Genomic DNA, 14,265 nt, shown 5'->3' on the forward strand with positions numbered 1-14,265 from the left:
GGAACGAAATGGGGTGCAGATAGAAAATGCATGCTTCAATTTTACAAGGCATACATTCGACCTTGTATTGATTATGGATCACAGGTTTATTCTTCTGCCAAGCCAACAGCCCTTAAAATGTTGGACTCAATCCATCATTCTGCTGTCAGATTGGCTACTGGGGCTTTTCGTTCAAGCCCCGTTGTCAGTCTTTTAGCTGAGAGTGGTGAGTCATCTCTATCTTTCAGACGTGTTCAATTGGCTATGAACTACTTTTTTAGTTTAAAATCAAGGCCAGAAAATACGGCCTTTGAGGTTGCCCTAGACACATCACTTGCTCCCTTGTACCACAATAAGCCTAATGCCCCCGTACCCTTTGGCATTAGAATCCTGTTACATCTCGCAGAAGTGGACATGAGAGCGATTAATGTTGAGGTATGTCACGAGATGGATAGACCACCTTGGACAGTCAGAACTCCCAATGTAATACTGTCGTTATTACAGTTGAACAAGCAAGACGCATCACTGTTGTCCACAAGCGCCTGTAGAGAAATATTGTCATCCTGTTCACCCTGCGATGTCATCTACACGGATGGCTCAAAGAGTGAGGCAGGAACGGGCTGTGCCTTTGTAACTTCAAATAGAGAGTACAAATTCTGCCTTACTCCTGAATCTTCAATATACACAGCAGAACTAACAGCTATCCTGAAATCATTAAATATTGTATGTCCAAGAACAAATACGGTGGTAGTGTGCTCGGACTCGTTAAGCGGTCTTCTGGCTATCAAGGACATGTACTCCAAACATGTCCTGGTTCGTAAGATCCGCTACGCTTTGAGCGAGATGATGTCGCAGGGTACCGCAATTACGTTACTATGGGTACCTGGACATACCGGAATACCTGGTAACGAGATCGCAGATAGGGCAGCAAAGGAGGCAATCTCTCTGACTCCATGTACTAGGCGATCAATCGCGTCCGATCTAAAGCCGATTGTAAAGTCACGACTACAACATCAGTGGAATATATCGTGGGATCAAATGGCCAATAACAAACTTCGGCAGATTAAATACACAGTAAAGCCTTGGTTGACTGCTTACCGCACTAACCGTAGAGAGGAAGTTGTACTGTGTCGACTCCGTATCGGACACACTCGCTTCTCTCATGGTTTCCTAATGACTCGTGGTGATCCACCGCAGTGTGCGGAGTGTAACATGGCGCTAAACGTCAGCCACGTGTTGATAGGCTGCCGCCTCTACAGCACATCGCAGAGGAGAGCACATCGTTTGCCAGGCCGGTTAGATAAGTTGCTTGGTGACAAAGAAGATGTTTTAACAAAGCTCTTTGGTTTTCTGGAGAGCACCAAATTAATGTCCAGAATATGAGTCCTATAGTACCTGATTAGTTTTAGTAAACGTATTTTAACCGCTAGTTTTAGGCAAGGGTGAGCCCTTTTACAGTTCACCCCTGAGTTGTTATTTAGTTTTAAAGCTCTTAACTAGCAACGCCTAAATGCAATCTTTTAAATTCTGTTAGAAAAATTTCTTTGTTTTAATCAAGGGTAAGCCCCTTTACAGTTAAAAATTTCTGTGAGGTGTGAGACACCACTATCTTAATATGTAGGTGTCACGTAAGGTAACGGGCATTGATGACCAACGTGTCTTTTGCCTTATTTCTATTTATTTGTTATTGGTGAGGGTAGGTCCCTTTACAACCTACCTTCATTAACTTACCTGGTTTTAGCATTAGATATTTGTTATATTTATTATCGTTATTTTTTATCTGACATATTTAACTATTGGGCCCCTTTACAGCCTCTCGGCTACTTTTGTTATTTAGTTTTAGTCCTCTGTTGCTTGTTGTTTTTGTAATTGTCTTAATGTGATAATTTTCTTTGACAGCGATCCGCTGTCTATTCTTTGTACTGATAACGTGACACCATATTTTAAAGTGTAGGTGTCCGTTAACCCTACGGGCATTGATAACCTCCGTGTTTTATGCCCTTTATAAAAGGGGAAAAAAAAAAAGTTTTCTAAGCACTTTTGGAGAGTTGTTTTTGTTATGATCTCTTGACTTTTGGTTTTTTACGGGGGGGAACTAAGACAGCCTTTAAATAACTTCCAAAGTAGTTAGATTTGTGTAGCATGAATCTTGGTTCATTTTTGTCAATCTTGAGTACTTTAATAGGCCTCGTTGGAATGGGACATTTTTTGACGTACTTGTCAGAAAAGTACTCCGTCCAGGTTTGAAAATTAACCTCGGTGCCACAGTTTATTACTGTGAAAGGTGAAGGTTTCACCCTCGAATTTCTGAGCACATTCTTCCAGTCATCTGGTGTCTCTGTGTAGGATTTTGAGTTCACTACGCTCATGTCTTTGTCTCCCTCCATATACGAGTGACCTCTTATAGGGAACAAAACTTTCACACTATCGAAACGGTCCTTGTGTGATGTAAAAAGCATATGACGGTATAGTTCTTATTTTGCCCTGCACACGAGTCGCAAAATATAACTAGATTTCTCACATTCAATCTTAGTACATTGAAAAAAATGTTCAAGCATTGAACAAACATCATCTGCTCCCTTCTTGGCGACGGTTTCGTCGTATGTGTAAAACAGCGATGTAGAGTCACTTGACACGTGGACATTGAATGATATAAAGTTGAGCTGGCGTCGATAATATACGTCAGATGTTGTAATGTTTGGTGTTGGCAAATTCTTTTGAAAGTCCATTGTCACTCCCTCAAATTCTTCTTTTTTCTAGCTTCCTTTCTGCACTTAGTTTTAATTGAATAAAATTTTGCGCCTTTAGCCAGGTGAAATTCTCTCTTTTTCTTTCTTTGTTAGATCTTGTGATAATGTATCTTTAGTTTTTTGGTCATTCGCTCCATTGATTTTTCTTCTAAAACAGAAATTTCTGCATTTAGTACATCACAGGTACTACAAGTGTCTTCCCTTGGGTAACCGAATGAAATATTGAAGTTACTCTCAAAAATGTCTCGAAATGTAGTAAACCCAACAGTATTATCTTTATTTGATTCATTGTACATTCTGTGCAATTTAGACTTATTCAGCTCTTCAGGTAAGTACAATTTTGACGTGTCCTTCAAAGAGTAATGCGATTTTATACCTTTTAGGGATTGAATGAAACTTATAACTTTTGCTTTTGTTTCTACGGACAGAGCATTAGATCTGTTTGCATGTTTACCTCACCCATCTGGCTTGACCTCTCCAAACCAAGTGAGGTGATTATTTATGGTTTGAACGCGATTGTTCCCAATACCATGTAATGATAAGAATGCTTTGTAACAAACTGTAATGTCCTGTAAATTACCATCTACATTTGCACGAACATGGTAAAAATAAGAAGAAATATTGAAATTAGCCTCTTCCTGGGCATATCGGTTGCAGCGATGATTAACAGGTACAACAGATGTAAGACCACCCAAGTACTGATTTTGTGCGTTGTAATCACCTAGTCCGTTAAAGTTCTTGATGCCGTCCTGGGTATGACGTTAAACTGCCTCTTCCCACCTAACCATTCCCTAATTCCTACCAAATCCCCTCCAGGGTCTATAAGTACCCGTCCTCTGACCGTTTCCAGTGCATGGCTCGCTGGGAGTGCTTAAGCCGGCACTAGATGCCCTATCTGGTGTCGGTGAGAGCTGATGTGAGCTTGTCTCTGCCGAGGCGTAGGTCATGTACTGGTTCAGAAGCCAGCCACTTCGGTCCTTGGTCAGGAAGTGTTCAGTAGGCAGGGGTGTCGGAGCCCCTGTTGCCACGTGCGAGTCCAAGTTGTGCGCGTATTCCCGACTTGGTAATCGATGGAAAACCGGGCCTCGGGGGAACTGAGGTAGGGTTGTCCCCCAAGCTACGGTTTGTGGGACACCCGAGGGCATGCCCGCTCCCGGTGAATCGGCCCGCACTACTAAACACGATGCGCTGGTGACCTTATCTATGGAAACTCAAACCACCCCACCCTTAGGGCAAGAATTCGGAGTAAGAGATCCTAATGATCCAGAGAAAAAGCGACAGTTTGTCGGATTCTGAAAATGAATCATACATAAAACAAAGGAAAGTGGAAGAAAAAGTAAACGCATAAAATATGAACGTTTCCAACTCCACTATACCTAATCGTTAGCCATAAGGATGAGGGCAAAAACTCTAACGAAGGTTAGTCCTTTCTTAATAAACAAAGCTTTAGTTTCCTCAGGCGGTCAGCCTAAATCTGTAAGCAAACTGAGAAATGGAACTATCTTGGTGGAGGCTGCAAACTACATCCAAGCCAGGAAGTTCCTTCAGATGACAAGCTTTTTTGATCAGGTGGAAGTCGTCGTTCAACCGCACTCCTCACTGAACACCTCCAAGGGGATCGTCTTCTGCCGTGACCTGATGGAGTGTAGTGAGGAAGAACTCAAGGACGAGCTGCAGTGTGAAATGGTAACCGATGTGGTTAGGATGCTTCGGACGGAGAATGGGAAAAAGGTTCCTACTCCTGGTCTAATTCTGACCTTTGCTTTTCCCCCAACCTCCAAAAACTATTAAGGCTGGTTACTTGTCCCTGACTGTACGGCCATACTTTAAAAATCCGCAGCGGTGTTTCCGTTGTCAGAGATTCGGGCACTCTACTAAGACGTGCTCGGGGCCCTGAGACTTGTTCCCGTTGCGGCGATGAAGGCCACCAAGAGGAAGGTTGCAAGAACGACGTCAGATGCGTGAACTGTAAGGGCAAACACGCGGCCACTTCGAAGGAGTGTAGAGTTTACTTAGAGGAAAAGGAAGTATTGAAGATCGTTACTCTTAACAAACTCTCCTTTAACGAAGCCCGCAAAGAGTACAGGAGAAGAATCGCTCCAACCCCTAAAAAGGGAGTCTCATACTCCGAAGCTGCTTCAGCCCCAGTCCAATCCGCACAGTGCCCGTCATGTACCGCCTTTGGAGGGTATGGTGCTCAATTTAACAGAGCAGGTTGCTGCTTTGGTTAAGCAGCTGCAGCGGTACCGGACAACATCCTTTGGCATCCACCAGTAATCCTTCCCAAGCAGTCCACACGCCCCATACAAAGTCCAGCACACAGATTCAAGCTCGCTCAACAGTTACTCCTACTTTCAGAGATAAGGTGCAACAAAATACGAAACCCGCATTATCTTTGGAAGAGAGGAAAAAAACTCGCCGACAAACTAAAAAAGAACATACAAGCAAATCAGAACATAGATCTAAATTCTTAGTGAAAAAGACTAATCCATCCTCGTCCAGATCCTCCCAATTATCACTTGATGATGATATGGTTGAGGACCCTTTGGATATACAGACAGAGTTCCAAACTGTTCAAGGTAAACTTCCGTCCTGTATCTAAACAAAGAAAAAAAAATTACGATGAACTAGCACAAAATAAAATATATAATATAATATATAAAATGCTATTACAATGGAATATTAATGGTTTGAGAAGCCACTTTGAAGACTTCAAATTACTTCTAAAGACAAAAAAACCTAAAGTTATTTTGCCTACAAGAGACAAAATTGTCTCCTCATACTCGTTTCAAACAAAATGTGGTTTATGACATCTTTCGCCTAGATCATCACCAACAAATTGCCTGTGGAGGTGTGGCTATTCTAGCAGATTCTTCTGTTAATGCTAGAGCCTTGAACATTGTCACAAACCTCCAGGCAGTAGCAGTATCAATCGATGTTCCGTTTAAATTAACCATCTGCTCCATATATATTCCACCTTCCCCTTTTGATTTATCTCTTGATGATCTACGTGATCTGTACAGCCAACTCCCTTCTCCTTTTCTTGATGGTTGGTGATTTCAATGCACACCATCGTTCTTGGGGTTCCAGCCATTCTGATCGGAGGGGTAACATGGTTGCGGGATTGTGGGATGAAGTGGCAGCGGTCATTCTCAATGACGAGTCGGCCACTTACATGTGCCTAGGACTGGCATATGGTCGGCAAATCGACCTGTCAGTCTGCAGTCCGGTCGTGGCAACTCGAGTGCATTGGTCCGTACTTCCCGACCTGTCAGGGAGTGACCATGCGCCCATTGCCGTGGCTTTTCAATCCTTTCCGTCTTTGACAGGCAAGTGTCCCAGGTGGAAAATTAAGAGGGCTGACTGGAACGAGTACAAAAAGAACATAGTTTCTCAAACTACTAATATCGAATTAAACGACATAAATACAGCCACTGAATTATTTTACATCTAATATTATAACATCCGCAGAGCGAAGCATTCCAAAATCCTCGGGTTCACCAAACAAACGCCAGGTTTCTTGGTGGTCTGAAGAATGTTCGGCGGCTCTAAAGGAACGTCGAAAATGTTTAAGACAATTCAACAGATCACCGAATGAAGAAAATTTAAGTAGGTACAGAAGAGCACGGGCAAAAGCAAGACAGGTTTTTAGACAAAGACGGCCGGCAGTCCTGGCTGGATACACAGATCAAATAAAACGTACTACTCATGCATCTGATGTTTGGAGGAAGCTTCGATCTGTTTGCTGTAAGACCTCCCCAACCTGCTCTTATTGCTCTGAAAAATGGTACCGATGTGGTAACTGATCCCTTGACAGTTTCTAATTTACTCGGCTCACATTTTGCGGAAATTTCAAAAACGTCATCTTACAATAGGAAGTTTCAAAATTTCAAAACAAATACAGAAAGACATGCTCTAAATTTAAATATTAATAACAACTCTCCTTTAAACCTTCCCTTTACCATTGATGAACTCGATTCATCACTAAAGGCGACATCAAATTCTGCTCCAGGTCCCGATAACATACATTATGCCATGTTGCGGAACCTGACGGAGGATGGAAAACAAGATCTTCTAAAATTATATAATAGAATATATTTAGAACACACATTCCCTAATTCTTGGCGTCGCTCACACATTATCGCTCTCCAAAAACCGGGCGCAAGATAGAACTTCTCCAGGAAGCTATAGACCAATTTCGCTTACTAGCAGTCTCTGCAAAGTACTGGAAAAGGATGGTCAACCAGACGTCTTGTTTGGTTTCTGGAGAAAAATAATCTTCTTTCACCTTCCCAGTGCGGATTCCGACAAGGCCGGTCTACAAGTGACCATCTACTTGCCTTGGAATCGGCAATCCTGAATTCCTTTATATGAAAGAAAACAGTTGATCGCGGTATTCTTCGACATTTCCAAGGCTTATGACAAAGCTTGGAGAAGGGGGATATTAAATGCTTTAATATCTTGGGGTGTAGGGGGCCACATGGTTTCTTTCATACAGGGCTTCTTGTCGGAAAGAACCATACAGGTCAAAACTTGGGACAACCATTTCCGATTCATTCACGCTGGAAAATGGTATTCCACAAGGTAGCGTTCTAAGCTGTACTCTTTTTGCCATTGCAAACAATAACATATCGTCTTGCGTTACCCCTCCTGTGCGCTGTTCTTTGTTTGTAGATGATTTCTCTATTTACATCTCTACAAAGAAGCTAGCGGTGGGGGAGAGAGCTTTACAGCTTACCATCAACAGGCTTGAGCAGTGGTGCGGAGTTAACGGGTTTTTCTTTTTCGCCACCTAAAACAAAAGCCATCGTTTTCTCCAGAATGCGTACCGTTGAGCAGCCAACGCTCTCTTTGCTGGGTCAGACAATCACTACCTGTGACAATATCAGATTCCTGGGTCTCACATTTTGATACCGGCTAACTTGGGTGCCTCACCTGAAAGATCTAAAAAATCGATGCGTGAAGCGCTTGAACATACTGAGAGCTTTAAGCGGAACAAAATGGGTGGGGGGCTGACAGGACATGCATGCTCAGGTTTTCTACAAAGCCACCATCCGTTCCTGTCTAGATTATGGATGTCAAGCATATGGGTCCGCAAGACCCAGTGCTCTCAAAAATGCTTGACCCAGTCCATAATTCTGCTTTAAGACTGGCCACTGGAGCTTTTCGATCTTCTCCTATTAACAGTCTTCTCGCAGAACGGGAGAACCCCCTCTTTCGCATAGACGACAACAACTGTCCCTAAACTATGTTCACGCTCTTTCAGGGAAGCCAGAAAACCCTTGCGTTTGAACCGGTCCTCCTGCGAAATCCACTCTATAATTCTTTCCTAGCGAGACCAAATTTCCTTCACACCTTAGGCGTTAGGGCCAAAATCCTACGCTTATGAAAATAGGCCTAAACGATTACCAGTTTAAAAGTCGTTCATCAATGTGATATCCCACCCTGGGCGTCTCAATGCCAAAATTATTTTAAATTCTCTGTAGGTTTAAAAAGTCTTCCACTCCAGAAACAGTCTACCAACAAGAATTCCGTCAAAATACTAGGCAGCCTCGCACCTTGCGATGTTGTCTACACTGACGGGTCAAAGGAACGTTGTAGAACTGGATGTGCTTTTCGTCACTGGGGTAAGACGATACGGATTTCGTCTCCCCACGACTCTTCTATTTCACGGCCGAATTAACAGCCCATCCAAAAGGCCCTAAATATAACGTTTCCTATGACTAAAAAAATTGGTTATCTGCAGCGAACTCCCTTAGTGGTATACAAGCCATCAGCGACATGTTTTCAAAACACATTCATCATCCGCGAAATATGGCACTCTTTGTCTTCCCTTCAGTCCGAAGGTGTTGTATTCTTGTCTGGGTACCTGGTAACTGGACACATTGGAGTATCCGGAAACGAGCTGGCAGATAGAGGAGCTAAGGAAGCATTACAACTCCAGCCTTACACCGCACGGAATGATTATCTTCCGACATTACCCCGTAGTTGAAGGCCAAACTGAAAGCCAAATGGAATAGCGATTGGCGGGCAGTCGTCAACAACAAAGTTACGGCTTATTTAAAGACTGCGTTGGACTCTGGGAAACAGCGAACCGCCTGAGTCGTCGTGAGGAGGTTGTGTTGTGTCGCCTGCGGCTAGGCCACACGCTTCTCACACATGGCTTCCTCATGAGTAGAGATGATCCTCCGGTCTGCGACACATGTGACACACCAAAATGTCATTACTGTCAAACATGTGCTTGTTGACTGCCCTCCCTATTCGGTACATAGGCGCAACTCGAATCTGCCGGCTTCGTTGAACGATATTCTTTGTGACGACGAGACGGTAAACTCCAAAAGATTGCTGTGTTTTCTGAATGCAACGTCGCTGATTAATAAATAATTTAATTTAAATTTTAAATTTATTTATTCAGATTATCTATTGTTGTTAATATTTATAAATTGTATTTATTTTATTTTATATATCATTATCTTGACAGCTGCCAAATTAGCCCTTTACAGCTAAATTGGTGGCAGATTATGGGTTACAGTCTAACTTGGTGCAGTAAATTGTGTTTAAGTTTTTTACAGTTTATTTAATTAATGTTATGTACCTTGTCCTTATTATGTTTCTATTTATCTTTTAGTCCTTATATAGGTTAAGACCTCTCTACAGTCTTTCCCTTGTCATATTTATTGTTATCTAGTTTTAAGTATAAATTATTTACTCACCTACTTGTCGGGTAATTCTATTTTTGTTATATACAATGTAATCTGTATGCACCTAATTGACACTACCAGATACGAGTAGGTGTCAATTCTTTCTTGAGGGCAATGATAACCTCAGCGTTTTTTGCCCCTTATAAAAAAAAAAAAAAAAAGTTCTTGATTATACGTTGTCGGTCTTCCGGTGAAACAACCTGGAAACACTTGTAACGAGAACACTTGCAATCATCACCAACCTCATGAGTAGTTGCACGAAGTATTTTCATCATGTCACTCATCTTCCCCGTTTTCTTCCTTCTCTTTGCATTTTGTAAACCAACGTGAGTCCCTTCCACCCCCCATTGTCACTCATATCACTCAACATAGCGTTTACTAACAGTAAAATAAACAACCTTGAAAACTTGTCCGCACAACATTAACACATCCACCAAAGTATGGTTATGTTTTAAAACAACAGACTAAAGCTGAGTTAGAGTTAGGTGGAGGGGGCGACCTTGACTCTGATTGTTATTATGCACCGCCGCATAGACTATGATGTTTCTTGCCCGTTAGCTCATATCTTTCCCTTTGAAAAACTTAGTGACTCTAATTGAGGACCCTAGAAGTAAAGGGGTATAAGTGAGAGAAAGCTAAATTTGAGTAAACGCCACTCTTAATACGAGGCCTTTTTTCAATCGGTACTGGCAACAGATCTGGCAGGATGGCAGGGATTTTGCCAGCTCGAGTGGACTTCATAGATAGCTCATTAAACTCTTCCAAGCTATTTGCAGCTGTTTTCTTGTAAAACAGGGTGAAAGGCTTGTCCTGTTGGAAATGTAACCACTGCATACTCTGTATTCCATTTACGCTTTTCTTGAAGAATGGCGCAAGTGTGTGAAAGTCTAAAAAAATCGTCATTTTCCATCTGTACTGTAAAGAACTTTCTATTTGTAGAAGTACAGGTCCTTTTGGGTTTTTTCTTTTTCAACTCTATTAAACCAAAGGCTTGGTCACACTCGTTATAAGAATGGCCACTTACAAAAAATCTATGATCTACATTTTTAATATTAGTGTTTCTGACAATGTGGAGCCAAAATTTTACTGACAGATGACTCTTATTTTGGCCCCCACAGTTGTCACTAAATGCAGTTATGTGTTTCACAGATGGCGGAAGGCTTCTGATATATTTTAGGAGACAAGATGATATTTCGTGACATCCACATGACGCCTGACCTTTGTGCCACATAAAGAAATGGGTTGTTCCAGTCTGTAGGTTATGAACACCTACCTAAGTTAAAAGTCCATAGTGGCCTAAGATAATATGCTTTAGAAGTCGATACATTAGGAGTTGGCATAGTCTTTTGCAAGTCAAAGATTATCGCAACTCTGCTATCATCCTTTAGCTTATGACACTTCTTTTGCTGTTCTTACGGCTTCCGCCTTACGTAAGTGAATTTCTTTTTCTATCTGAGCCAAAGGTTTTCTTCAGTTGAACCGTGATTTATTTTCATCTCAAATTTGTCGCATTTATCACAGGTGTCTGTACTTGGCCTTTTGAAGCTAAGATTGAACTGGGTATTACAAATATTTCTGTAAAAGCTTTCCTTTACAGGTTCTTCCTGTTTTTCCTCTTTAGAGAAATCACAACAAAGTTTGTACATTTCTTTCAGATTACAAACCTCCTATTTGGAGTCTTATTTCTAGTGTAGTGGCTTGTCTACCTAGGGAACTTATTAATATGTTTTTTTTATGATTTCAACTTTCCTTTCAGAAATTTTGTTAGGGGGTGATTTCTTTCCTCTTTTGTCTTTACACGCTACACCTGAGGAGATTCGTTTCTTGTTTTCAACCACATTTTGTAAACGTTTATTGGATACATCAAGAGTTTTCATTAAAAACTCTATACATACTCTAAAACCTCCCAGATTATAAACACATGACACCTCTTTGTTGCTAACTGCATTTGGTTTTTTCTTTTTATAGTGTCAGTCTGTATAGCTCCATTTAGAAAAGCTGTTTGGAGATCCCAGCTACCTAATGCCCAATACTCTTTAAAGATTGAAAGTCTTTGGTTTTGTGAAATATTATTGGTACATTCATACCTGCAATGATGGTTTTGAAGTTCTCGCAACTTCTTAGATTCATGAGTTTTATGTTTTTGTCCACGTAAGCTTCACCTGAATTTCTGGCGATTTTGGCTCTATTTTGTTTCCATGTATCTGGCCTACGGATTCTTTTTTTCTGATTTGGTGGTGGAATTGCATTAGCAGGTAATTCCTCTATCAGTGGCTCCGCATTCACATTGTGCAGTGCATCCAGTAAATCGGGAGCGTAAAAAGTTTCGAGAGTACCACATCCTCTTTCGACAGATAAAAAAAATACCCAGATTGCTTTTTTCCAGTATACGAGGATGGAATATAGTACTTTTGAACATATTGAACCTAATTTCTCCTCATGTGGTGGTAAAATGTATTATTTTCGTAAAGCAGCCTGTTGAATGTGAGTAGTCCTCGAATGAATGTGAAGCTACTTATTACACTGAGGTATGTTTTATTATATGGTTAAAGTATGAAGTAGGAACTATAGCTCTAATGTATGTACCACTCTAGTACTACAATAAAATACTGGAAATGTGTTTATAATAGTAAAATACGGCAAAGCGGTATATTTATTAAGCAAAGAACAAAAATGGTATAACATTTGTAGTAACTTGTAATATTTGTGTCACATCTAAAAAGAACAATTAATTTCGAGGCCACATCTCCTCAACACCACAATTCAGCAACTGTGCCATCTCCAAGGTTATACAAAGTGAACGGGCTTTCACGGGCTGAATTTGATGCACAGAACTCAGAGAAAGAACTACGACTATAAACAGGAGTAGAAAGTGATGAAGAATCAATGTCCATACTGCAATATGCATATTTCATTACTAAATTTTGGAAATCATTTCGAAACATTAATTTGTTCATTCCAGCAATCAACTTGAGATGGGGCTTGAGACTTTCGAAATATTTAAGATCTTCGTGATCAATATTTTTATTCTGTTCCTTATCCTGTGCACGTTTTCTTTTATTTTATTCTAAAAGTGAAACCTTTCTTTCTTCAAGCTGCACTAACTTTTTATTTTAACTATAATAGTTTACTCTAAAAGTTTCAGTTCAGTCTGGTCCGCCGACCGGTTATGAGCTCGCTTATCACCGCTCAGACGTTCAAGGTCGCTAACGTGTCTGCCGGAATTGGCGTGCTTCTGCTTATTGGATAGTATAAAATAAACGTGTTATTTTAATAATCTATTAAAATGCCTGCTGTCTGCAACATCTGTAGCAATGAGTGTAACAGTGACAGTGTTGAAGTAAAGTGTTGTGCTGGTTGCAAACAGTTATTTCACTGGGACTGCGTTATAGATCATGTGGAATATAAAAAAACGCGTTCCGCAAGTAAAGAGTGTCTATGTAATGTGTGCAGAAATTCAGCATCTCAAGCTGGCAGTGTCAACTCAGCCGCAACTACGACAACGCTGACTAAGGAATTCCTCATTAATGTAATGGGACAGTTTAAGAAGGACATGTTTGATGAGATGAGGAATTTCAATAAAGAAATCTCGGAAGTAAAAGCATCTCTAGAGTTCCTATCCAATGCTGTAGATACTTCTAATACAAAAATGAAGTCTATTCAATCTGAGATGAGCATTATGATGAAGGAGAACAGCGAGTTAAAAAAGAAATGTAACGAGTGATGTCGATGGACTTAAGGAGAAAATCAGGATCTTTTGAACAATATTCTGAATATTCTGATAGAAGAACAAATATTGAAGTAAGCGGGATACCCGAAACACCAAGAGAGGATGTCTCAAAGATTATTAAGGACCTAGGAGCAGCGATTGGAATGGCGGTGGAAGACAACCAGGTGGCGGCGGCGGCTCATAGAATTCCGTCATTTAAGCGAGACCGCATCCCATCACTGGTGGTCCAGTTCCAGACCAAGATGCTGAGAGATACTTGGATCGCCAGGTACAGGGACAATGGGAACCTCACTGCAAGAAATATCAACCCAGCCTGCCTATCCTACCAATAAGGTGTACGTTAATGAGCATTTGTCACCTGACAACAAGTTTTTATTATCTAGTCTGAAAAAAAGTTCAAAGAAATAGGTTATAAGTATGTTTGGTGCCGGGACGAGAAGTTTTTTATAAGAAAAACAGATGGAGAGAGCTGTCGGAAAATAAACTGTCTTAATAACATTGATAAGTTAAAGTGAGTACTCCAGCATCTCTCAGGTTAGAAGTTATTGTTATGTTTCGTTTTATGTAAATATTTTGTATCTTACTTTAAATGTTTATTAAAAATCAATTAAACAGAGTAATATAGTTTAAATAATGGATACTAGCATTCAAAGTTTTGATACATTAAATAGTAATTTTTTTCGTCCCAGCAAAACAATCATAATATAAAATTCTTATATGCTAACATTAGAAGCATGAGAAAAATTTTTAATAGCTTACTAGCTGAATTTGATCAGATTAAAGATAGCATTGATTTCTTAATTTTAAGTGAAGTATGGATTGGAAGTGACGAATGTGACCTGTACAATATAAAGGGTTATACAATGTATGCTCAATGCAACGATAGATACAGAGCGGGAGGAGTTGTTTGTTTTGTAAAAAATAGTATAACTGTAACACAAATTGCTAATGTAAAAATAGACACTGCTGATGTGTTGTTGTTAGAAGTTAAGACAAAGAAATCATATTTCAAATTACTTTGTATATACAGATTGCATGAATTTACAGAAAATAACTATAATATTGAAATAGGAGAGTTACTAAAAAATAAAAAAAATATTTTATA

The 14,265-nt window shown here is 40.4% G+C and overlaps 1 protein-coding gene across 1 annotated transcript; it reads left to right on the top strand.

Moving 5' to 3' along the window:
* The first annotated feature begins 233 nt into the window (after positions 1–233).
* LOC124370421 lies at positions 234–13,154 on the top strand. The gene is made up of 2 exons (XM_046828706.1): positions 234–989; positions 12,884–13,154. The coding sequence occupies exons 1-2, from the start codon at positions 244–246 to the stop codon at positions 13,152–13,154; spliced, it is 1,017 nt and encodes a 338-aa protein (XP_046684662.1). The 5' UTR covers positions 234–243.
* Positions 13,155–14,265: the final 1,111 nt, after the last annotated feature.

This window comes from Homalodisca vitripennis, unplaced genomic scaffold (assembly GCF_021130785.1).
Source record: "Homalodisca vitripennis isolate AUS2020 unplaced genomic scaffold, UT_GWSS_2.1 ScUCBcl_124;HRSCAF=1272, whole genome shotgun sequence".
NCBI classification, from domain to species: Eukaryota; Metazoa; Arthropoda; class Insecta; order Hemiptera; family Cicadellidae; genus Homalodisca; species Homalodisca vitripennis.